This window comes from Panthera onca, chromosome E1, assembly GCF_046562875.1.
Source record: "Panthera onca isolate mPanOnc1 chromosome E1, mPanOnc1 haplotype 2, whole genome shotgun sequence".
NCBI classification, from domain to species: Eukaryota; Metazoa; Chordata; class Mammalia; order Carnivora; family Felidae; genus Panthera; species Panthera onca.
This window is the reverse complement of record NC_138352.1, coordinates 1,030,918-1,056,437: the sequence shown is the minus strand read 5'-3', so window position 1 is coordinate 1,056,437 and position 25,520 is coordinate 1,030,918. Positions and strand designations below refer to the sequence as shown.

Here is a 25,520-nt window from a genome sequence, read left to right as displayed (position 1 = left end):
ACTGCTGTGAATAACCCCTTAGTATTCAATCTACTTATTTCTTGGAACAAGTTTTCTCTGCCTAAGTTTATGAAAAAGTCAAGAAAAATAGGTATAAAAGTGTTGCTGACCCAGGGCGCCTGCGTGGCTCAGTCAGTTAAGCAACTGACTCTCGATTTTGGCTCAGGTTATGATCTCGCCTTTGGTTGGATCCAGCCCTACCACTGGCTCCCGGCTGGCAGCAAGGAGACTACTTGGGATTCTCATTCTCTCTCTCTTTCTCTGCCCCTTCCCCTCACAAGATAAATAAATAAACATTAAAAAAAAAAGTGTTGCTAAACTTTGTCTTATTCTAATAAAAAGTGATATTCATCCACACTCATGAGCTAATGAGAAGAAAATACCCTTTTATAGATGCATTCCCAATAAAATTTTAGTTTCTATAAAAATTTGGAATATAATTATGTTCTTTTGAATAACTCTGTACTAAGTGTAACCCTTAAAGTCTTGATAAGTTTACAAAAATGTAGTTTTAAAATTTTGAGTTATGTGTGTGTGTGTGTGTGTGTGTGTGTGTGTGTATGCATTTGTTGCAAACAGTTATGATCAGGTTGTCAATAATAGGTCTTAAATCTGGAAATAAATTACATGTAGCATAAACTGTGGGAATAGAATGGAATTATAAGAAGAGAAAAAAGAATAAAGAGCTTATTCTTGTGTGTGGTTTTTTTAATGTTTATTTTTGAGAGAGAGTGTGGCTGAGGGAGGGGCAGAGAGAGGGGGGGACAGAGGATCCAAAAGGGGTTCTGTACTGACAGCCACGAGTCCAATGTGGGGCTCCAACTCTAACTGTGAGCCCCATGTGGCGCTTGAACTCACAAACCATGAGATCACCACCTGAACTGAGGTCAGACACTCAACCAACTGAGCCACCCAGGCAACTGGTTCTTGTGTTTTTATTTATTTTGTAATGTTTATTTAATATTTATTTTTAATGTTTAATTTTGAGAGAGAGACAGACAGAGTGTGAACAGGGGAGGGGCAGAGAGAGGGAGACACAATCTGAAGCAGGCTTCAGGCTCTGAGCCCTCAGCACAGAGCCCCAGGCAGGGCTCGAGCTTGTGAACCATGAGATCATAGGATCTGAGTTGAAGTCAGTCGCTCAACAGATTGAGCCACCCAGGCGCCCATTCATTCTTGTGTTTTTAAAATGAATGATGTTGGCTCAGGGCACCTAGGTGGCTCAGTCCATTAAGCGTCTGACTTCAGCTCAGGTCATGATCTTGTGGTTCTTGAGTTCTAGCCCCGCATAGGGAGGGCTCTGTGCTGACAGCTCAGAGCCTGAAGTCTGCTTCAGATTCTGTGTCTCCCTCTCTCTGCTCCTGCCTTGCTTTCTCTCTCTTTCAAAAATAAACACTAAAAAATTTCTAAAAAAATAAATAAAATGAATGATGTTGGCTCTCAAATCACTATGCTATTTGTGTCTAAATATATTGGTATAGCAAAAATGAATTACTGGGACCTTATGAAGATAAAAAGCTTCTGCACAGCAAAGGAAACAACCAACAAAACTAAAAGGCAACCAATGGAATGGGAAAAGATATTTGCAAATGACATATCGGACAAAGGGCTAGTATCCAAAATCTACAAAGAGCTCACCAAACTCCACACCCGAAAAACAAATAACCCAGTGAAGAAATGGGCAGAAAACATGAATAGACACTTCTCTAAAGAAGACATCCGGATGGCCAACAGGCACGTGAAAAGATGCTCAACGTCGCTCCTCATCAGGGAAATACAAATCAAAACCACACTCAGATATCACCTCATGCCAGTCACAGTGGCCAAAATGAACAAATCAGGAGACTATAGATGCTGGAGAGGATGTGGAGAAACGGGAACCCTCTTGCACTGTTGGTGGGAATGCAAATTTGTGCAACCACTCTGGAAAGCAGTGTGGAGGTTCCTCAGAAAATTAAAAATAGACCTACCCTATGACCCAGCAATATCACTGGTAGGAATTTACCCAAGGGATACGGGAGTACTGATGCATAGGGGCACCTGTACCCCAATGTTTATAGCGGCACTCTCAACAATAGCCAAATTATGGAAAGAGCCTAAATGTCCATCAACTGATGAATGGATAAAGAAATTGTGGTTTATATACACAATGGAGTACTACATGGCGATGAGAAAGAACGAAATATGGCCTTTTGTAGCAACGTGGATGGAACTGGAGAGTGTGATGCTAAGTGAAATAAGCCATACAGAGAAAGACAGATACCATATGTTTTCAGTCTTATGTGGATCCTGAGAAATTTAACAGAAACCCATGGGGGAGGGGAAGGAAAAAAAAAAAAAAGAGGTTAGAGTGGGAGAGAGCCAAAGCATAAGAGACTCTTAAAAACTGAGAACAAACTGAGGGTTGATGGGGGGTGGGAGGGAGGGCAGGGTGGGGGATGGGTATTGAGGAGGGCACCTGTTGGGATGAGCACTGGGTGTTGTATGGAAACCAATTTGACAATAAATTTCATATATTGAAAATAAATAAATAAATAAATAAATAAATAAATTGGTATAAATAAAGCAATTTATACAGTATCAATATTCACAATACACTGGAAATAACATGTTTGCAACTATTTAAACTTATCAATGAGATACTTAAAATGTTAACTTAAAATGTGGTGGGCGGGGGATTCATTTTCAAAATTCTTTCAAGGAGTACCAAAAAAGGACGGAAGGCCAGTGGCCAGGTACTTTTTGGACAACAGCCCATCTCATTGGAGCAGTTAACTGCAGAGTTCTCAAGCCAGACCATCCAGGTAGAAATTGCTTCCTTTGTTAGGTAAGATTCTTTTTTCTTTTTAATCAGAGTATAACTTACACATAGAAATGCACCTGTTTTCACAATCTGATATACACGTATGTAAACAGCTCCTAGATCAGGAAGCAAAACAGTACTAGCACCCCAGAAGTCCCCCGCATGCTTGGGTGAATTTCTTAGCCTCTCTCTGCTTCTGATTTCTCATCTCTAAAATGGGGCTAATAATAACAACCCCACAGGGTTGTTGTGAGGCTTCAATGAAGTAATGTCTGCAGAGCAGTCGGCAGGGACTTGGCACAGAGGGAGCACTATGGACATGTCGTGGTTCTTGATGGTGACCAAGTCAGAGACTCTCTGTTTCCCTTTACCCCAGCCTGGCAAAAAGCCCCGTGCTCCTGGGGCTACTGAACCCATCAGAGCGCTTTCCGGTCCCCCACACACAAATCCTTGTGAGAGGGACTTGGAGAAGACCACAGCTGTTGGAGTCGCAGCACAGTCAAGGACCTGATGACCCTCAGGTAAGTAACACACCCAGCCTAACATGAAATGCGCAGACTTTATTAGCTGTGAGACATTCCACTGCCCGCTAGAGTCCCAAAGGTCATCATAGAACCATGAGGGGCAGAGCGGCTGGGGGCTGGAACTCTGTGCTCTGATGTGTCCACTACAGAGGACACTTTCATCTCCAGTCGGTTTACAGGCTCTTGGTGGGAGGTCTCACTAACCTTGGGTCCTGGTCCCTGAAGCGGTGTATAGTTCTGAGCCGTAAGGAGTAAGTTTCTCACACAGATCAGAAACTTCTCCTTTTTTCACCGACCTCTCTGTCCTGTAAGCTACCTCCACCCCTGAGCCTCACCCACCCTCCATGAGGCCTACTGTCTAAATAGGGCCCTGGAGGAGTCTGGGAAGGTCCTGACCATCTTCACCCATGCCATCGTGGGTCACCTGGGTTGGCAGTTTGTAGCTATACTAGAAGAATGAATGGTTTTCAGAGGCCAATTTGGCAGCTGTCTGCCTCCCCTAAATCTTTAACTTTCACCCACCTTCAATCCCTTCATATTATCTCTATCTTGGGGTTCAGTGGCTCTAACTCCTGGCCAACCCAGGATCTGAGCCATGTCTCTGAAACTCCAGCTGCTTAGGGACGGGGCCAAGGCGTTCAGGAAGGGAGGGAAAACGGGGACCACAGATGAGTCCCTGTACCTCCAGGGGATGCAGAGGTGAGGCTAGGGGTGACAGAAGCCCCTCAGGCTGCTCCTGTTCCAGGGACAGTGTGAGAAGTTTGTCTGTTGCCATGACCAGGGAAGGCACCCCGGGGGAGGAGGAGTTCTTTCGCTTCGGCCTACACTTGTTCAAGTCACCACAGCCTGGGACCTGGGAAGGGCAAGAGAGGGGGAGGACACCAGCTTCAGGGATGGGAACCGGCAGAAGCTGTGTCCCATTGCCCTTGCCCCGGCTGCGGGGTCTATAGTCACAATCTGGGCTTTTCCACCACCTGTCCAGGCTCCTTGTCTGTGACTCAAAACACAAAAGAGGACAGCAGAACCCATGGCTGCTCTCAGAGCACAGAGGCCGTAGCCTGATGTCACAGTGAGAAGACGTGTAGTTGCCTCCAGGAAAGGCCCTGGGGATCCCAACACTTGCTCACCTGTGCAGGGGGCAGACCACCCTGGGGCAGCCTAGTTCCCGGACTCTGAGTGGCTGAGGCCACGGGAAACAAGGCCAAGTCATTGGAGGTAGGGGCTCCTAGAATGTAGCCCGTGTGGCCCTGGGGCAGGGGCTGCTGAAGGAGCTGTAGGATGCGGCTGAGGTCTGAGGACAGGCGGGACTCCAACCTGCCAGACAGAACCCCACAGTCAGGGTCAGGGTCAGGGTCAGGGTCAGGGTCAAGACAAAGGAGAGCTGTTCAGGTCCCGAGAGCAGCTCTGGATTTTGTAGCCTGCATGCCATTCCTGCTGGATGGAACGGCACCCTGGGACCTACCTGAAACTATTTCCCTGGTACACTCCGCAGGCCCTGCTGAAATTTCCCTTAGCACGTCCCTGACTTCAATAACGACAGTGACCAGGCACTGTGCACACATCATTTTGTCCTCATAAGGAAGCTTTGATATGGGTATTCTGATTATCCCCATTTCATGAAAAGCCAAATGGAGGCTCAGAGTGCTTAAGTAACTTGTCCACACTCTTGCTGGTAAGTTGCAGAGCCAGGCTTGGAGTTCAGGACCATACTGCCCAAGCCCTCACTCTACCACCACGGTCCTGCCATCCGCAGGCCACATGCCCTCTCCAAGGGACTATGGAATTTGTTTCTGTACCAGGTTATTCCCCTATTCTAAGAAAGCTTCCTTGCCTGTTCTGCGGTTTGCTAGGACAAGCCATCCAAGGAACCAGGCTTAGTGACTTAGGGATGGGGAGGCCTGCAACTAAAGAGGGCTGGCTAGCCATTCTAAAACTCGCAGGGCACTCAGTGTGATGTCCCTGAGCCACCAAGAGGGGGCACTCGTGCCTAGCCCACTGCTGGCTGTGCTCTCTGCAGCCACCCCCATCCTGGTCCCAAAGGGCACTCACCTGTTCATCTGGGCCTGAAGCTGCTCCAGCCTGGAGCCTAGCTCCCGAGGCCAGCAGTCTGGGTCTCCCTGAGGGTTTGGGGGGCTGTCCCTTGGCCTTGGGGGCATTTGATGCAGCAACTCAGGCCAGAGGCCAGATGCATCTGAGATGCTCAGAGAAGGGGCTGCAGCTGCAGGAGAGAAAGGGAAGACTGAGCTTCCGTCTAGCTGATTCCGCAGACCTGACCAGAGCCCATCTTCTTCCCCTACCTGTCCTGGGAACACAGGTTAGGAGAAGTGGATCTCTTTACCTGAGTGCCCTGGAGTACAAGGTCCTGTCCCCACAGAGGTCGGACTTCCAGGTTCCAGAAGGCTGTAGCCCTGGGAAGGGGGCTGGAACCCCGGCTTGGGGGAGGGGGGGCTGGCTGGGTGGGGACATTCCAGCCCTGGCCTCACTGTCCAAGGAGCTGCAGTCCAGCGAGTCCCCTGGAGCTTCTATGTGAAACCCCATTGGGCTGGCCTGTATCCACCCCGGGGGACAACCCCCATTCAGGCTCTGAGGACCCAGGGGGAGGAAGGAGACAAGGGTCTCTATCACTGAGCCTAGAGAGGGAGCCCCTCTCCTCTCATCAAGGGACTGGGGAGACCTCTCCCAAGATGAGGCAAATTGGGAAGGACATGAAAAGGGGAAGGAGGCTGGGCAGGGGCTTCAGGCTGGGGCGAGGCAGACACTGGTGGCAGATGGCTTTGCTCACCTGACTGGTTGTCACTGAGGAAGAAGCCTTGGTGGTCCTGGCTGCCTGGAGCTGGTTGGGGTGATGACTGGAGACCCCCGCCTGCCTTGTGGGGAACAAGAGCATCAAGTAACAGGTACCAAAGCTGGGACAGGGCCTCTTTGTTCTCCCCTGCACCCCCTCCTGAGGCCCTTGCGACAACTAGGTGAGAAAGTGGTGACAGGTGGCCGGGTTCCCCCTGAGGTTCCAGGCAGCTTCCTACAGGTTCTCTCCTGCGTGGGTGGGCAGGAGACAAGCAGAGGCTTGGAGATGAGCAGAGGCCCCTACAGAGTCTTGGAAGAGGCCGCCTTGAGCAGCAAGATTTGGGGGTGGGGGCATACAGAGGAGGTGTTCTTGCAGTCCTCCCTTTCCTGAATGCCCTGGTGCTGCTGTCCACAGCTTGGGCTACTGGGGAGTTCCCTCCAAGGAGACTGGGTCTGGAATCCCCAATCCATCCAGGAGGTACCCTCAGCAGCACCCTTGGCAGACCACCCTCTTGGCACCATGAGACTTAGGGGTGGGATGCCCAGGGGCAACAGATGCCCCAGGCCATGGAGACCACATCCCTCTTGCCCGGTGTCCGGCCACTGAGCACTCGGGCCACCTGATGGCTCCGAGTGGCTAGGGCCCCCAAGGCAGCATCCTTACAAGATGTCCCCTAGACCAGATCAGGTGGGAAGAAGAGAGGCTGGGGGAGGGGAGACTAGCAGAAGGGACAGGGTGAGGAAGGCTGTCCATGGCAAGAAAACCTGCCTCGGCATCATCCTCCAGATGCTGTGCATGGGGCCTGAGCCAGCAGAGCCCCTGCTCCTGAGGCTGGGGGTGGGAGGCTCAGCTCCAGGAGGCCTCCGCCACTGTTGCCCCCACCAGGCACAACGGCCCCCTCCTTCCCACTAGCTGACTCCAAGCCCCCTCCTCCATACAGTCACTTCCGGACCCTTCCAGTTTGTACCGGCTGTCCCACTCCTTGGTAACCCTGAGCTCCACAGACATTTGGTCTTCCCACACACCCTCGTGACTTCCTTGGTTATTTAACTACGCAACTCTTTATTTTCTCTGAGTTGTTATAATCTTCTCCACTGAGTGATAAGCTTAGGAGGAGAGGCTCTTCCACTTGTTTACACCCCTGGGACCTAGGGGTGGCAGACACCCCTTCTTCCAGCTTGGTGCCATGGGGTGCCTGGGTTGTGGAGTCGCACAAACTTGAGTCTACCTTTTGGCTCTGCCATTGACTATGTGGTGATATGGCTTTGGTCAATTTATCATCCTCTCTTACCCTTAGCTTTCTCATCTGGAAAGTGGGGAAAATAACACTAAGTGCAAGGAGAAGACTAAAAGAGATCATGTACAAGAAGCCCAGTGCTTAGCATGGGGTTGGTGCTTGATAATTGGTAGCTATCATCATACTTAGCATTATGTTGGCCATGGCAGGCACAGAAGAAATTGTGGTGAAGGACGCAGGATGGGGTTGAAAGGAAGGGAGGTGGTCAGATGGGTCCCCTCCGGCCAGGCAGGCCAAGTGCTCAGCAGCCTCCACTCCCCATCACCAGCTGGCCGAGGACCCCTACCCACCCTGGCCCACCCAGCCCAGACTCACGTCCCGCAGGTTGAAGGTGACTTCCAGCTTACTCCAGAAGCTGTCTGCAAACGCAGGGTACATGTCCAGCACCTCCAGCAGGTCTGCCCGCTGGATCTTGTGCAGGTCACAGTAGGTCAGGGCCCGCACATCTGCACTGGACTTGCCAGGCCGGGCATGAAGGCTAATGGGCTCCCCAAAGATGTCGTTCTTTCCTGCCAGCCAGAGGGGCAGGGGGTCTCTCCAGGGTCTGGCTCCAAGCTCTCTTCTGAAGAGCCTCCCTGAGGGCCCCTTGGCCGTGAACTCCTCCCCACCCCCCCCCCCCCCCCCCAACCTCAGGGATCCTGCCAGGCTTTGGCTTGGTGCTCAGGGATCAAGCTCTAAGGACAAGGTTGGATGTGCTGGCCAGGGGTCGGGGGGTGGGAGTTAGATGCAAAAGCTGCCTTTCCTTTGTTCTCTGAGCTCTGCAGAGGCCACATACCCTCCCAACATGTGGGTCCCTTGCCTCAATCTTCTGGCCTCCTAGGACCACCCTCTGTCAGAGTCCCTCTCCTATTTCCCGTGGTTTGTGGCACTGCCCCTATCCACCCCCCTGCTCCCCAACTCCAGGAGACAGTGGGCAGGAAGAGACACTAAAGGTCCCTACTCAAACTTTTCCTCTCTCCTCAGCCTGGTGGTACTGCAAGAGGGCAGGGAACCCAGGGCCAGGGGCACCCAGCTCCCCCAGGGCAAGGCCTGAGGCCTCTGTCTCTTTGTGTTCCCACTCCCTACTGTGGGGCCACATAACCAGCATGGCCCTGGCAGAGCACGCCTGAGAAAGTCACTTCCCCTTTCTGGACCCCAGTGTTCTTATCTCTAAAATAAGTATAACTGTATCTGTCTTGCCCCACTGGACTGTCCAGAGGCACAGACGTGATGCTTGAGAAAATGCCTCAAATAGCAAGAGGCACCAGGCAGATTGATACGACGCATTGGGACAGACGGATGTCCCAGGGTAGACATAGGCTGGTGATACTTGGGGCATGTGGCAAAGATATTGGGCCCTCCTGGTGTCAGGGCCACTGTGCTGGCCACAGTGAATGGGCATGAATAAGATGCTGTCCCACCCACAAGGAGCCCCCAAATCCCTACAAGGCAGGCACATAAGCAACCAATTAGTTTACAGATGATCTATAGAGCCTTAGAACAGGGAGAACCAAGAGGTAAGGGGCTGAGGAGGGGGGAGGGGCTACCAGGAGTGGTAGGGGCAAGGAGGAGGGGCTTACAGAGGAAGTGAAGTGGGGGCTGGGTTGTGACGATGAGGCTGGCTGGGCCCCCAGCAGGAAGGCCATCAGATCAGAAGAAACAGCTGTGTGGTCACAGCTGGCTGGCAGAGAGCCTAGGGCCGGGGTACTAGGGACCATGATTGCTTTGACGTCCACTCCCCCACAGGAAAGTCCAGCCCCTCAGCCTGGCGATACCAACCAGAAGCGCTAATGGTTTGCATGGACAATGATAGATGGAAGCCAAGACCTGTTGCCCACGAGAACAGGATCAAAGGTCATTCACAGAGGAGGGGGACTGAGGCCCAGAGAGGGAAGGGACTCACCAGAGTCACATATGAAACCCATAAGCACAAAATCTGGGCAACATTATAAAATGATGGTTATCCAGTAGATGAAGGATTATGATCTAATGTTCATTTCCACTCAGGACAAAATAAGAGGATTTCAGGTCTCTAACTGAAACTTAAAATGGACTGGCTTCTTAATTATTAAATAGAATTATTGTCCTTCTCATGTGGATGAAACTTCTAAGGTAGGCTGGAAGTGAGGGAAGGTCTCACAGAGGAACACATGTCTGGAGCCCAGCCTTGAAGGATGACTGGGGTCTTCCAGGCAGGTGTTCCAGGAAGAGTGGCAGCACGTGCAAAGGCAGGGAAGTGTGACAGGGACGGCAGTAGAGAACTAGAAGTAGTTTGTATGGCTGGAGCGTGAAGTACCGGGGGAGGGTGGCAGGATTTAGGGTGGCCAGACTGGGGAGGACTATGCATGCTGTCATCAGGGGTTTACATGGGTCTTAGGGGTTATGGGGAGCCATGGGAAGATTTTGAGCAGAGGAGGAGTATGTGCAGATGTGAATTTCAGGTCACTGGCAGAAGATCAAAGATGAGCTATGGGGGTAGTCCAGATTCAGGGACACAGGAAAAGGAAGGACATGGTAAGGGCTGGAGCCAGGCAGGGACAAGGAGACAGGTGTAGTGTGGGAGACAGGTGTAGGACACAGAGGTATTAAGGGGAACAAACAGGAGTCTGTGGTTGCCTGCATAGTGGGGGTGGGGCAGGAAAGGAGAAGAGTGCTCCCTTGGTTGACTCCCAGGTCTCTAGCCCCAGCAATGGATGGTTCAACAGTGATGGAGATTCTGAAGGAGCAGCTTCTGGGGAAAGATAATGATTTCAGACTGAGACATGTTGTTTGGTCTGTCTATGGAATATAGGGTGGCTATACCCAGGAAGGAATGGAATATTCTGTTCTAAGGAGAGATTGGGGTCAGAACAGAGCTCTGGGGGGGCCTGTGGCATATATGAGGCTGAGAGCATGGGAGCAAGGAGGTAGTTCAGGAGAGGGTGGAGGGTGAAGAAAAGAAAGCAGAGCCCGCACTTGGTGAACACTAGTCGAGGGCAGGCCAAAGGGAGAGGACTAAACAGAGGAACTGGGCGGGGCGGGGGGGGGTGCTGTTCAGTGGGGTGGGAGGAGAGCCCAGCCACAGAGACCAAAGGAGGAGAGGCTGACATCCTGATCAGGGTCTTGGGGTGGGCTAACATCAGGGAGAAGGCAAGGAAGATGAGAATCATCTCAGAGAGGTGAAGTAACCTGCCCAAGGTCACATGGTTGGTAAGTGGCAGAGGCCGTGTGGGCCCCAAATCTGTCCCCTGTCCAATGCTCATCTCATTCCTGCAAAGTGTCCAGCTGTCCCTGTAGCTGCAGTGAATGAGCTTGGGGTCCTCCCTCCACCCAAGCCAAACCTTTGCCCTCTCACACTGAGCTCCCCAAAAGTGGAAGAAGGTAAGAGCCTTCCTGGACTTCGGAGTTAGACGCATAGCCCTTGAATCCCTGTTTGGCCACTTGCCAATATGACCTCTCTGAGCCTCTACTCCCCTATCAGGAAAATGGAACCTATGGGTTTGTTTTAAGGATCCGGTGAGCTGGGCGTAAAGCTCTCTGTTGCTCATGCTTACATGGCAGGCCGGTAAAAGGTGCCACCATCATCATTAGGAATGGAGTAGTCCAGGCAGGACATGGCTAGTTCCCCTACACCCACCCTACCGGTCTGGCCCTTCCTGCCTGACCCACCTAGGATGGCCACAACCACGTCGTCACGCAAGATCTCGATGGAACCTCGGGAGATGAAGTAGAGCGTGGAGAGCACATCGCCGAGGTGCACCAGCGTGTCCCCAGGCGGTGCGTGCGTGGTCTTGAACTTGACCGCCAGCGCGCGCAGGCAGCCCTTGCTGGCGCCGCGGAAGGCTGGGCAGTGCTGCAGCAGCGCGCGGTGCAGGTGCAGGCAGATGTCGGCCTGCAGGCACTCAGGGAAGCCCTTCAGCACCTGCGAGGGGGGCGGCCGCGTCCAGGGTAGTGCAGCTGGGCTTGGGGCTGGGGGAACGGGGTGGGGAGGGGTCTGGGGACGCCCTGTGCCCGCGGGCCCTAGGCCTCCCCTGGGACGCTTAGCCAGAGCTGGGACTGGAGCTGGATCGCCTGCCCCACCCGAGGCAGGGCGGCGGGCTCTCACCGCGTTCATGTCAATGCCGTTGGTGTAGGACCAGGCGTGCTGGAAGTACTCTTCCAGGCGCTGCCGCAGCGGGTTGGGGATCTGGTGGAAGCGGATGAACTCCTTGACTCGCAGCATCTGCGTGTGGTAGCGGGCAGTGCCGGAGTACAGACGCTGGATGATGGCAGACACGTTGCCAAAGATGCTGGCGTACATGAGGGCTGGAGTGAGGCAGCGGGGGTGCAGGGAATGAGCTCCTCTACACCCCCACCGGGCCATCGCACCCCAGGGCATGCTCCACACCTCCTTCTCCCTAGGAGCCCTCTGATTAGGGGCCCCTCTGTCTAGGGCCAAGTCAGAAGTGCCCAAAAGAGCGCCAGGGCACACGAGGGACAAAGGCCCCCGGGCTTCCTGCCGTCCTCCCTCTGTCCTGTGTCTCTTGGCATCTTGCTGGGCCCAGAGGCCAAACTCCTGAGAACTAGGGCAATGATTTTTTTTTTTTTTTTTTTAGTACAGATTTGTTTTCTCCTTCAGGTTGTAGAAAAGCATAATAAAGGGGAAACTCTTGGTCTCTGTTTTCACCCATTTTTTTTTTCTCGTTGTTTTTGTTTCTCTGGGCTTTCACATCTTTAAATACTCTGAACATGACAACTTAATCTACGTGTAAACTTCCACACTGCCTCTTGTGTTCCTAGACCCAGTGTCTTAGGAAGCAGGGAACACAGTGCAGAGCCTGGGAACATACACAGCCAGAGGAGCTGGCCCCCTGGGATGAAATTGAGTCTCTGTGTAACCCCTGGAAAGTTAGGACCTTCAGGTTCTTGGTCTGTAAACTGGGCTCGTAATATAGCCCCCCATAGGCTAGTGATGAAAACAAAATGTGCACCTTTGATAGGCACTTAGAAAAGTGCCTGACAGGGCAGCTGGCTTCCCGGTGTGTGACCTGTGCTAAGAAGGGCCCTGGTCGGTTCCATGCTCTGCTGTCACCATTCTTGAAATCTTGAAGACTTTTTAAATAAACGGCCCTACATTTTCATTTTGTTCTGGGCCCTGCAAATCATGTAAGCTGGTCCTGGTCCCTGGCACATAGCAAGGGCTTGTAAGGGTGTTAAGTTTCATGCATGGTAGAGGCACCTATGCAAAATTGCACTGTGCTCTGTGCTTAGTATTTGACCATTGCACCCAATGTTACTGTATTATGGCTCATTACAAAACTGAAACTTGAATGCCATGGGTCAGGCCCAGGCATGAGGGGCCACTCACAGCCGATGAGCATGACGCAGATAGAGAAGACCTTCTCAGAGTTGGTGTTGGGGGAGACATTGCCGAAGCCCACGCTGGTAAGGCTGCTGAAGGTGAAGTACAGGGCCGTGACATACTTGTCCTGCACTGAGGGGCCAGAGGCTGGGTCGCTGCCATTGTAGCGCTTGCCAAGCTGGGCGCCCAGGCTGTCCAGCCAGCCGATCTTGGGCTCCAGGTAGGGCCGCTCCACGTTGCCGATGGCATACCAGATGCAGGCCAGCCAGTGTGCAATGAGTGCGAAGGTGCACATGAGCAGGAAAAGCACGGCCGCTCCATACTCAGAGTAGCGGTCCAGCTTCCGTGCCACACGCACCAGCCGCAGCAACCTCGCCGTTTTCAGCAGCCCGATCAGGGTTGTGGTCTGGCGGGGCAGGAAGGGGGTCATGGGGCCAAGGGTCAGCCCTTGAAAGGCTGCACTCAGGACCACACTTGTTTACTTGGGCATATGGTCACACAGTCATTCAACAAACACTTATGGAGAACCTGCTCTGGGCTCTTGGCCAGTGAAGCACAGTGCAGGACCTTAAGGAGCATTCAGCCTAAAGCTCAAAACAGTGTTATAGTTGCTAGGACAGAAGTCCAGGGGAGTGCAGAGAAAAGGGAGATCAATTCTGCAGGTGCAGGGCAGGGGAGGCTTCATAGAGGAGGTGACACATGAGCTAAATCTTGAGTGATGAGGCTGAGTCTGCAGGCGGACAGGAGGGAGAGTGAAAGGCATTCTAGGCACAGGGAACAGAATGAGCCAAGCAAGGCATGGGGGTGTGAAATGGCACAGCCCACATGGAAAACCAAGTGCAGCGCTGCTGCCTGGAGTGCATAGCAGAAGATGATGGAGTGATGAGGAATGAGCCTGGAAGGTGTGCACGGGCTGCTCCCACGGGCCTCAAGGTCCCAAATGAGCTTGGTTTTATTCCAAGCCATTGGGGAGCCACGGAATGTTCTGCAGACAGTGTCAGATGAGTGATCTTGAACTGGTCCTGGCTTCTGTGTGGAAGGGTGAGGCTGGCAGGTGAGGCTGGCAAAGGGTGGGTGTGGGAGCAGGGAGTCATGATGGATACCTCTACTCCAGCTGGACAGGCTGTTGGTGGGGGGTGACTGGAACAGAATGGAAAGTTCATTCCAAGGAGGTGGGGCAAAAGGGGGGACTAGAAGCTATGAGAAGAGCCTGCAAATAAGAGCCTGCAAATACCTTCATGTCAGCTATGGGGAGCCAGTGGGCATAGTGGAGGGTCAGGGGGTGAGGGGGGGTCAGGCTGCCTTGTGGGAGCAGCCCATAGCTTCCCTTTCCAACTCCAGGGTAAGTAGAAACCAGCATGAGGGCATGTGAGGTGGCTGCCCATCCCAGAAGGGGCAGAATTCTGGAGCATAGGGAGGGCATCCAGGCCTAGGGCACAGCCTTGTCTGGTCGTTCTCCAGGGCTGGGAGATGACACATGTCCTAGGCCGCCTTCCCACCTCCACCTGCTTTGGCAAAGGCACCCCATACCAGATACTCTCATGCCAGGGCTGTGGGGCTGGGAGGCCCGAGGGCTGGGGCACAGGGGACGGCCACAGCAGATGGCCTGAATGGGGTTTGCTCACCTCATCAGAGCCGGTGCGGAAGATGAGAAGGTCAAATGGGATGGCAGCCACCATGTCAATGAGGAACCAGCCCTTGAAGTAGTGGATGGCAATGCGGCGAGGGTGGCTGACCACCTCGTCATTGGTGTTGACATAGGTGGTGCGGAAGTTGATGACGATGTCCACAACGAACATGATGTCTACGATGAGGTCCACCACAGTGAGTGGACTGCAGGTGTAGCCGCAGTCCATGCGTTGAGATTCATCCTGGTCGCTGAGCAGGAAAGCGGCCGAGTAGGGCGTGAAGATGGCTGTGTAGATGACCAGCAGCAGGATGAGCCAGTCCCACACGGCCTTGAAGGGGCTATAGTGCAGGAGGGTCCCGCGGTGGATGCGTGGCGCCTGCAGCTTGTACTCCGGCAGCACATCCGCGCCCAGGGACAGAACCTGGGGGTGGGGGCCATAGGGCAGTCAGCAGTGTGTCCACTGCTCGTGAGACAGGCCTGGGAGGGATGAAGACTTAGGGGTGAGGCCTGGGGAAGGAGGCTGTGGGAGAGGGTAGGTGAAGAGGGCTGTGGAGGACAGAGGGGATGAAGCAAAGATGGGATAGAGTGTGTATGAGGCAAACGCATAAGGGGACAGGTGTATTGGGAGGAAGTGGGCTACAAGAGGGGGGGTGCAGCTCTGTTGCATAGTGACCCCAGGTTCAAAGCTCACCAATTCCCTCACAAACAGCCGTCCTCAAGTGGAGACAGGGCTGGGGGAGGGGTGAGGGGAGGGAGGGGGATTTAGGCTCAGGGTCATTTGTGGTCATGTTCCAGAGAAGAGCCTAAATTGAGGGGGTAGCTGGGGGTCTGATCCTCTTTGGTGGGTTTGGGAGGTTCCCAGTGGCCAAGATTCCTGATGGGAACAAGTCACTCCCAGAATAGCCTCTTCATTCCTGAAGACCTTGTGGAGCCTAGACCAGCGAGGGCCCTCCTTGGGGCCCACTTGCAAAGCCTTCATGGAAAGAGTCAAACTTGGGGGCGTGTAGCTAATCTGAGCCTTTGACAGGTCCTGGGCACCAGGGAGGTCCGACTATTTTGCACATGTCCAAGGGGGGTTTGTATGAGAGAGAGAGTGAGAGCTAGAGAGAGAGAGAGAGAGAGAGAGCGAGCATGAGCAGAGGAGAAGGACAAAGAGAGAGAGAATCCCAAGCAAACTCCATGCTCAACACAGGGCTTGACCCCACAACCCTGGGACCATGACCCGAGCAGAAATCAAGAGTTGGACACTCAAGCAACAGAGCCACCCAGCCTCCCCCAAGAGGGTTTTGATCATTACTTTCAGATGAGCCCCCTCTGCTCTGCCCCTCCCAACCCTGCCTTGGAGCTTATGGTCAACGTAGGGTCACCAGGCCCAGCCCAACAGACCCAAGCTCTACCCAGCTACCCATCACAAGAAACAGCTGGGGCATCAAGAAGGGCATGCGTTTTGAAGCCAGGCCTCCCAGGTTGATCTCAGGTCTGACATTGCTCTAAGTCTCAGGGCAAATTTTATGGCCTCTATGTGCCTTAGTTCCCTCATCAGCAAAAAGGATAGCAAAGGACAACCAACTCCTTAGCATTGTGATTAAATGAGATGGCACATCTCCAAGGCAAGTGCTGATCTATGAGGATTCCTCCTCCCTGCTCATCCTGTGTCAGGCACTGCCCCAACAAGGATGGAACCTGAGGGGTGTCCCACTGACCCCTCCACCACCGCTGGATAGGCACTGGCAGATGGCTCTGGTTTGAGAAAATCTGCAATATAAGGTTCTGACCTTGCAAACGAGACCAATTAACAGATGATGTCACCATAAGGAAGATCCATCAAAGGGCTGTTTTCACCTTGTGGGTCCCTGATTAGCCATCTAAATCCCTAGAAGGGGTCACAGTGTCCCCACCCTACAGTGACCCCCTGCTCCGCCTTCAGGCCTGAGCTCCTATTCTGCCTCTCAGGAAGCCTCCTCTCACCCTCTTTCTTGGTTTTTCCCTTTGTCCCCTGTAAACACCCCTGCACACACAGCTATTCTCCACTGAACAATAGGCCATCTTATATGCTCCACTTAGTTCACATGGAGGCTCAGCTGAAGGGAATGACCTCAGTCAACTGAGCTGAATGAGCATTGAGAGCTTGGGTCGTTAAGCCACTCCTCTCCTTCCCTGGCTGCTCAAGACCACACCAAGACGGAACAGCAAAGCATAGGGCTTGTCCCAAGGCAGCACAGATTCAGATGGTCGGGGGTGGGTGACAAGAGTATGTCCACTTCCTTAGGCCCCCAGACAGAGGTGTCATCCCCCCATCACACAGACTCCATACTTTCCCACTGCCTCTGAAGCCAGCGTGAGGACAGTTCCCAGTGTTGCCCAGAGCTGCAGGGTCCTCAGGATGTAGGAACTCAGGTATGAGGTCCCAGCTCTGAGCCCTGGTTGAGGCCAGAGTGACTCTTCTGCTCTGGGTCCCTGCCAGCTCCCTCCCCTGAGCTCTGTCAGACGCCTCTCCCACCTTAGGGCCCATATAGGGGAGTGAGTAAAGCCAAGACTAGTTGGGGCGGGGTGGGGGGCAGGATAGGAGCAGTGGGTTGGGTGGGGCAGGGACCACAGTCCCCAGCCAGGCCTGTCAGTCTTCATGGGCAGCTCTCCAGTCTACCAGCCCCCATAACCCCTGTGCCAACTTGAGAGCCCTGAGGTGAGTGGCCAGGTGGAGTCCCTCATGGTTGGGCCACTGGGCCACCCTGCCTGACCTCTGCGGGCCTGACCCTGCAGCTTGTGGTACTTCCTTCTCCAGGGTTCTGAGTGTGGGGAGGGGCTGGGTCACAGGGAGTTTCCATCCCACCTGCTCCCTCACAGGCTGTGATTCAGGCAAAAGGGGGCAGGGAGGAAAAAGAACTGCTCCCATCCCTCGTGAAGCCAAAGCCTCCCAGAAATTTGGGTGCAGGCCCTCCCTGCCCCCCATGACCTACACTTCCTTGCTCAGCCCTGGCCTAGCCCCCCTTGATGCCTCCTGGGGACTGTACTACTCAATGTCAAAAGAATGTCAAAAGGTCCAATTCTCTGCACATGAGAGCTCTGGGACCCAGAAAGGGCACAAGGTCCCTTGTCCAAGGTCACACAGCAAGTCAGTGTCAGGATTCTGGTCATCTGAACCTCAGGCAGGGCTTTTGCATTTCCTTCTAGGATGGTTAGGTGGGGATTGGAGCCTCAGGCCCTATGCAAAGGGACATGGGGGTCAGCTGAAACAGAGAACCCAGGGAGGTTTGCCTTGGGCTGGCCAAGGAGGGGCTGAAGGGGAGGGAGGCATTCAGGGCCTGATCTCCAGGAAGCTGCTCAAAGAGAGCTAAAGATGCCAGGGCCATCTCCCCTCTGCTTGGATTGTAGGAGGCTCCTGCTGTGTGTTGGGAGGTGGGGGAATAGGGGCAGGAGTAGGGCTGGGGCCTCCCTCCATCCTTCCTCCTCTTTCCCTCTCAGAGTGGCGCTGACACTTCTCTCCGCTTCTCCTTCTCTGTGACTGGCAGAGCCTTGGACAGGCCCCCCTGGTAGCCTGTGTATTCCCCCATCCCAGGCTCCTCCAGACCTAAGATGTGGCACTATTCACAGGCCCTGCTGACTCTGACCTCCTCATGCTCCACCACCTGGATGGTGGCCTCAGGGTAGGCCTTTAGGTCTAAGAAATCAGACCCCAGCAGGACAGGAGGCCTGGGGCTCAGGCCAGACCCCTGGGGACTGGCCAAGCTGACTGCCTCTGCCACTCCCAGCCCCAGAGGAGCCCAGACCCCAAGCCTGAGAAGGGACCTTCAAGACCCAGCACAGCCCCGCCCACCCTGCCCTGTGGCCCGCACCTGGGTGACCTTCTCGGTGACGTTCTGGGTCCGCTCCACCACCTTGTGTGGTGCGATGATCTCAATCTCTGTCGTGGAGCCCGAGCGGTGCTTCTCCAGGTTGAACTCCACAAAGTTGAGCGTGAACTGCGGGATCTGGCTGATGGTCCTGTACTTGACCCTGCCCGTGCCAGGACCCTGTGCACCTGGCCTGCCATGAGAGCCCTCTGAAACCAGGCCCAGGGTCAGAGCAGTCCAGGCCAGGGGACCAGCTGCCCCACTGGGGGCCCCCATTCACCCCTCCCACCACTACCTGCACCCCACCTTACCGGAGCCCAGGAAGCTCTGGGACAGCAGGCACTGGGACAGGCTGCGGCGCTCGCTTTTGGCCAGGAGCTGGGCCAGATCCTCGAAGTTGAGGATGAACATGATAACGGCTCCATCCTCGTTCTTCACAGGTACCACGTCCACCAGGCATCGGAAGCTGGAGGCTGCAAACACCATCGGGAGGGGTCACAGAAAGGATCTTCTCCGGCAGTAACCTGGCCAGGGGAAGCCAGGGAGGGGGCTGGGTTGAGGTCAAGTTAAGGGCAGCCACGGGGTGAGGAGGCCTGGACTATTGGGCAGAGGGTTGGTGATGCTGTCTAGCAGGTGTTCTACCCACAGGCCAGAGGTGGGGAGAGCAGCTTAGCTGCTCATTAGGAGATAATGTAGCATCGGGCCCAAGTCCACACTCAGCCCTCAGCTCAGGGCTTAACCTTGAGGTTTGCTTCTGTTGTAATTAAAGCTGAGCAGATGGGGTGGATTAAGTGGGGAGGTGAGGTCGGGCATTCTACCCCCACGTAGCTCTGGCCGACCCTGGGTTCAGCTCCCACATTCCTGTCCCACAAAGATGCCGCCCACGCCCCATGCTGGAAGGAACTCGCTGTTGAGAACACACTAAGTGCTGTGTCCTGAGTCAGTTGGCACTTTAGGCCTCAAGATCCATAGTGGTGGCTAGTGGAGCCTCAGGGGGCAGATATAGACCCCCATTCTGCAGAGCCTGGGGTTCTGAGAAACTGACTGGCTAGTGCTGGAAGGGGACATGGAGTGGGGTTCCAAGCACACAACAGCTCTCAGCACACAACAGCTGGGGCAAGGGAAGGGACTGGTCCAGGATGAGGACACTGGAGTGAAGGCCAGGCTGCTGCCCCAGGACTCAAAGGCACTTGGGGTCCCTAGGCAGAGATGCTGGGACTGGGGAGCAGGCAGGGCAGTGACCTGGGGTCTGGAGAGGGAGAGAGATGGCAGGGTGGGGGCAGGCCAGGACCCACTCTCCCGCCCTCTTGGGCAGCTTAGACCTAGCCATTGACCACTGTTCCTCTTTCTTAGCTTCAGGGTCTCCCATCCACATAGGTGGGTGGGACAAATCAAAGCTAAGTTCAGCCACACACCCCCAGAGCCCAGCCTATGGGCTGAGTGGGTAGGTGGATGTCCCATAAGCCCCCTCTCCATGGTACCCAGTGGTCCCACGTCCCTCAGCTCAAACTGTTGGTAGGTATCAGGCCCAAAGGGCAAGATACTAAGGGGCAGGGGCCTCAAGTAAATATGCAAATCAGAAGGCAGAGCTGCCATCCCTTGAGGGCAGGTTTGCATCTGTCTCATTTTTGAGGGGTCAGCACCAGTCCCAGGTGTTGTTTGTTGAGTGAGTGGATAAAAGAATGTGTAAATGTGAGTGGGTGGGAGGCCAGTTGGCAGGAACGTTGCTACTTTGGGGTCCGTTAGAATCGCTCATCCCCCAAAGCGCCTCCTCTACTATCAGTGCAGCCGAGCCGCCCTCATCCTCCCTCCCACCTTCCTCTCCGGGAGCAGGAATCTCCTGGATCAGATTCCCGGACTCCCAGGCACCAAGCAGCCATCTGCCAGCTGCTGCACTGGGCCCCGGGGGAGACATCCACACCGAGGAGAGGCCACCCACCTGCCTCTGTGACCACTCCTGGGCTCACAGTGCTCTAGGCTCTGCGGCCCAGACCAGAACTGGGTACTCTTGTCAGCCGGGGACATGGAGGGGCTTGGACACAGGGACCTAGCCAGGAAGTCTCCTTGGCCGGTGGTCTGAGACACTCCCCCCAAGGCCAGGTTGTCTCTTCGCTCTCTGGCACTACAGAGATTTTGCCTGGCAGAGGGCAGAGAGAAGGCAGCACTGGGCAGAGGATCAGGGCCTCCAGGCTCTCTATGCTGCTGGGGGCTGTCAAGGCCCCATCTTCAAGTGGCTGGACTGACCCACTGATGCTATCTTTGGAAAACTGAGGCTGGGAACAGACCAAAGACCCATCATAGCAGTGAGGGCTACATGGGAGCTGTGCATGGCACCCCATGCCCAGGCTTCAATCTTGCTGCCTGTAGGGTGGGCAGAGACAGGAGGCTGTGAGGATTTGGCAAGTTCAGAGCATCCTTTCCCCCCATCCCTAGGCTGTCCTTGCTCACAAGTAACTGTGTCTGGGCGACCAGAAGTGGGTGAGTGTGACACCCCCGTTGTGCCCAGGAATGGCAGTGTCCCTGTGCTCTTGTCCCATTGCTGGAGGAGGAGCCACAGTCTCTGCCTCGTTCTCCCTTCCGAGGGCTCCTCCCAGTGCCCACCTCTTCTCTGACCAAGTGCAGCAGATTTGTCTGCCCCCTGGTTCATAGTCCTTCTCTCTGCTCTTCTCTGCCTTTTGGATTGCTCCTTCCTTCAGTTTCTCATTGTTCCAACCCCCTCCCCCTCCCAGCCCTTGCCCCTGTTCTGCACAGTCTCCTTGCTGTCTATCACCCTCATCTCTTTATGCCCACACCACCCAGGGTGGCAGTGAGCCTTCAGGGAGGAGCTGGTGCTACAGAATGCTGCCACTAAGAGGGTGGCTGGTGAGGGCGGACTCCTGCTTGGTGCTTCTGGTCTTCATGGGTAAGTATGTGGAAAACATTGAGGCCTCTAACCTCAGCCCTTGCCCTCTCCTCCTCATTGAGAGCTGAGGACTGGAGGAGCCCTCAGCCCAAGGAGTGGCTTGGAGATTAGGAAACTAGTGTGGCTTGGAGATTAGGAAACTCTCTGGTGTGGGGAAGAGGACCTGACAAGGCAGGCAGGGCTGGGCTCCTCTCTTAAGTGCCCAGTGGGGGCAGGGGTGGAGGTGGGAGAGATGTAGTGCTCTCCATCTCTCCCTCCAGACTCTCATTAGTTCCAGTCTTGTGACCATCCCCATTCCTCCTTATCTGTTAGGCTCTTACTTTTCCTAGTAAAGGCAGATGGAGGAAGATCCAGGTTCTCAGGGGTCTCTGAGCCCTATCTCATGCGATAATTTTGCCAAGTGCCCTGGCTTCTTTGAGTCCAATTTTGTGCAGCTGTATAATGTGGAGGTAAATGGACACAGACCTTTCATTTTGACTTGGAGAACTGTCAGTGGATTACCCTTTTAGAGGAAAAGAGGATTATAAATAAACCAGCTAGAGTTCTGTTCAGGACCCTTTTTCACCTCGCTGGAGTCAGGGGGAGGGAGTAGGAAGAGATACTGACTTGGGTAGGGAAGAAATCACCATTAAGATGCCAGTCAGCAGGACTAAAGGATATATGTGAATATGATAAAAAAGAATCATGTGGTCAGATTGGACCATAAGGTGAACATAAGTTATCTGGGTACTACATCGTTTCCTTAGGGTAATGCAGGCCAAGAAGCTCTTTTTTTCTGGGTTTCAGGCCAATCTCGGGCAAGTCCACGTAGTCAAAGGCTTGGGTAACAGGACAGAGAAGGGCTTAGTGTTGGGTGGGGTAGACTGGGGGCATAAGGTATGTGGTAATGTTCCATTTTCACCGAGGGCCAGCCTCCAAGACTGGGTCCTGGGGTCTCTTCTGATAGCTGGAGGACCCCAGCAGTGTTCTGAAAACCTGAGTCCTGATCTCAGAGGGCTGATACTTGGTCTTGATCTTTGCCCCCTGCCCAGGAACACGCAGTGTGCTGAAGAGACCCTAAGAGACCTGATCTGATGTCCCTGGGAATCTGAGAACAGCCTATATGCCACTCTAGGGCCCAGGTAGAGCTCTGGGGTCAAAGACAAGGACCTGATGTCTCTCCCCCTCCCCCCATTTCCTGCGGTCCTATCCTGTTCCCTGGGGACCCTTCTCACTCCCCTGACTGTCACCTCCTCCCTGAAATGATGTGAGGAGGTGAGGTCACAGCTTTTAAAAATATTCTGACTTCATTAACCCTGTGAGTGCTACCAAAGTTAGCCAGATTCTTCCTAGTCCCCTAATCACTACCCCTGCATCTGTTTGGTTGGTAGCAGCAGTAGACAGCTAGGGGGACAGCCAGGATCTGCCCATGAAGCACCCTGGAAGCCCTTAAACGCAAACATGCACACACACACACACACACACACACTCGCATGCTCACTCATGTTCACACTTACATTCATGCTCCATACACACCCCGGGCCCTTGGAACCCAGGATCTCAGTACCCTTCAGTCCCAATCCAAAGGAACATGCCCCTTGTTTATACTCAGATGGCCCTCATGCCTGCCTTTTCCAGATGTCCTGCAGTTGCAGTAGAGGCAGTTGGGGTCCTTTTTCCCCTCTTGGTATTACAGAGAACAAATATCTCGAGTAAAAAAAAATCCAGACTTGGGTTCTGGCCCCAGGTTGGATCCCGGCAGTAGGATCTTGGGCAACTCCCTCCTTTTTTCTTGGGCCTTGGTTTCTTCATCCATGAAATGAAGGGATTTATCTAAGCCAGTGGTTCCTAAATTTGGCAGAACATCAGAACCGCCCAGGAGATTTTTCCAAATGCACCTGCTTTGGCCTCAACTCACGCCTCTGAGTCAGCCTCTCTCTAGGGAAGGTGTGTTTTGGAAAACATGCCCCAGGTAATTCTAACGCAGAACCAGGTTGAGGGGGGCATTAATCCAAGTGATTTCCAAGGGAATTTCAGGATCCTAGTTCCCACTCATCTCTCCCTTCCTTCCTGCCCACTGTCTCTGAGGTCCTAGGGGGAAGGTCTTAAAGGGCTGCAGAGCTCTGTTCTCAGCCCCTGCCCCGTGGTTCTGTTCTGCTTGCAATAAACATGGGCTGGCAGTGACATCTCAAACTGGATGAACCTCTGGGTCAGGACAAACTGCAGGACCTATCTCTCTAAGGATCTGGGGCTGAGTGAGCCGGGTCTACTGTTTCCCAGTCAGCAGCACCCAAGCCTTGACTGCCCACAGAGGCCTTGAGGGGGTGACTCCTCCTCTAATCCCCAGAGCAGATGGAGATGAGGAAAGGTTAATTTTCGTTCCAGCTGCCTGACAGCTGGGGCTGACAGTGACAGAGTGGGCGGCCAGGAGACTGGGGACATGGGGGAGGGATGGTGGAGCGGGAGGCCCTGCCTGGGGTGAGGACCAGTCAGTGAGTCAGCCTGGTCTCCAGCTTCTGAAAAGGACCTCTGAAGGCACTGAAATCAATGCCCATTGCTTCCTCCTGCAGATGAGGAAACTGAGGAACAGAGAGGAGACAGGATTTGTCCCAGCCCTTTGGTCCCTGGGTCAGTGGCCTCCCAGTTGGCCACTCTGGCTGAACAAGAGAAGGACAGAGTCTGCCGTGCAGAACCCATGGCCCAAGGGAGCCTCACCATCTTTGCGGTAGTAGAGGATGTCCACCTTGCACTCCTCTGTCCCCAGTAGGGCTTGCGCTAGACGGGACATGGCACTGCGTGGGGTATTGGGGCCTGTGAGGAAGTCGCAGGTGCACGGTCGCTGCATCACCTCCACTCGGGAGTAGCCGAAGAGTTCACAGAAGCCGTCGTTGCAGTAAATGATGGCACAGTTCTCCATCTGAGCATTGGCGATCAGGAACTTCCGACCTGGGGTGGGATGTGGGAAGCCCATGGCAACCAAGATTGGGCAGCAGGGAGGAAAAGATCATAGGGATTCTTGACAGCGGTGAGGGGGTGTCTAGATGGGGGAGCAGAGGAGTGACCAGAATGAGGTAGAGGAGAAGTGAGGTCTGGTGGGGGTGGGAAGACCTAGGTGGCTAGAGTCATGGGGGGAAGGTCATGGGACTTTGAAAGTAATGAGGGGGGTGGTTCAGATAGGGGATCAGAACAGTGACCAGAGAAGTTGGGGAGGGGGAGTCAGGCCTGGGGATGGTGGGGAGACCAGGGCAGGAATGGGGTCCGTGAAGGAGGAAAGAGGCCCAAGGCTTCCTGGAGTCAGCGCAGGGAGTCAGGAAGAAGGAGTAGGGATGTGACCAGATAGGCCCCAGGCCTGAAGAGAGCTCTTAGAAAGATTAGAGTGGTTACACCCAAGAGGCAAAAAGGAGGGAGTCAAGGAAACTTCTGGAGGAAGTGTGTGGGGGTGGGGTGGGGTGGGGGGTGTCAGGAGGAGGAAGAAGGACAGTGATAGAAGGGGAAGTCAGCGCTTGGGGTACCAAGAAATCAACTGAGGGGAGGAGGGTGGGGCTGCAGTCTGCCCCTCCTGCTTCAAAAGAGAGAGTGGTATTGAGGCAAGTGGAAATCGCTGGAACAGAAGGTGTCCGGGGACATTAGAGCATTCAGCATCAGTACCCCGCTCCCCCCTCCCCTCCATTTGAAGTAAGTAAAGGGGTCCCGCCACTCCTGCCACAGAACCAGGACTTCAGATCGTTCCCCCCACCTCAACGCACAGACTCACTCTGGCCCTCGAACTTGCGGATGATGGTGTCCAGGTACGTGTTTTGGGGCGCGACGTGGCCCCTGCGGACAGGCATCTTTTGGCCGCGGCCTCTCCCCGGAGCCACCAGTGCCCCGGCTCCCTGCGTCTCCGTCTGTCTTCGGGCTCAGCGGCGTCCGGTTCCGGGTGGGTGCCTCCTCCGGGGAGGGTCGCGGGGCTCCGTGCCCTGCCTGCCCGCCTGCGTCTACCCTCCCCTGCCCTGCACAGCCCTCCCTGACCGACCGCGGCCGTACCTCACTCCCTCTGCTCCCGCCCCGGAGCTGTCCGCGCCGCGGTGCTGAAAGAAGTAGCGCGGCGGCGGGGCGGAGTTCGCGGGGCGGGGGCAACCTCTCCCGGACCCGACGGGGCAGGGGCGGGGCCTTGACTCCTAGGGGGTGGAGCTGGGCAGAAGTGCCGAGCCAGGAATGCGGTCAGGGCTCCTCTCAGGAGCTTCTTTCTGCTCCTGTCCCACTGGCCAATGGCCTCAACCCCGTTCCGACCCTCTCCCAATACCGATACCGAAGGGCAGTCAGGACGTTGCTGGGCCAAGTCTTTCAGGTAGAAGGTGGGGAGTGGGGGAGCAGAAGGAGCTATTATAGCCCTCTTAACACGACCTTGCTAAGTGCCCAATCCCAGTGTCCATGCAGAGCTCCTAAGTGGCAAGCTTAACGTGGCCCTGGCCCTGGGATAATGAGGTAG

The 25,520-nt window shown here is 54.5% G+C and overlaps 1 protein-coding gene across 1 annotated transcript; it reads right to left on the bottom strand.

Moving 5' to 3' along the window:
• Positions 1-3,490: 3,490 nt before the first annotated feature.
• KCNH6 (potassium voltage-gated channel subfamily H member 6) lies at positions 3,491-25,150 on the bottom strand. The gene is made up of 13 exons (XM_060645751.3): positions 24,804-25,150; positions 23,765-23,995; positions 18,480-18,641; positions 18,172-18,377; positions 14,334-14,759; positions 12,715-13,114; positions 11,473-11,672; positions 11,037-11,289; positions 7,725-7,918; positions 6,110-6,194; positions 5,377-5,545; positions 4,455-4,641; positions 3,491-4,180 (listed from the first exon to the last, which is right to left on the bottom strand). The coding sequence occupies exons 1-13, from the start codon at positions 24,877-24,879 to the stop codon at positions 3,893-3,895; spliced, it is 2,877 nt and encodes a 958-aa protein (XP_060501734.1). The 5' UTR covers positions 24,880-25,150; the 3' UTR covers positions 3,491-3,892.
• Between the last annotated feature and the right edge of the window lie 370 nt (positions 25,151-25,520).

Coding starts and splice junctions, on each gene's coding strand:
- KCNH6 (XM_060645751.3), bottom strand. CDS start 24,879: ATGCCTGTCCGCAGGGGCCACGTCGCGCCCCAAAACACGTACCTGGAC. Junction 7,919..11,036: donor CGTGGTTGTGGCCATCCTAG/GTGGGTCAGGCA, acceptor TCTGGCTGGCAG/GAAAGAACGACATCTTTGGG. Junction 5,546..6,109: donor CCTCAGTGACAACCAGTCAG/GTGAGCAAAGCC, acceptor TCTCTCCTGCAG/CTGCAGCCCCTTCTCTGAGC.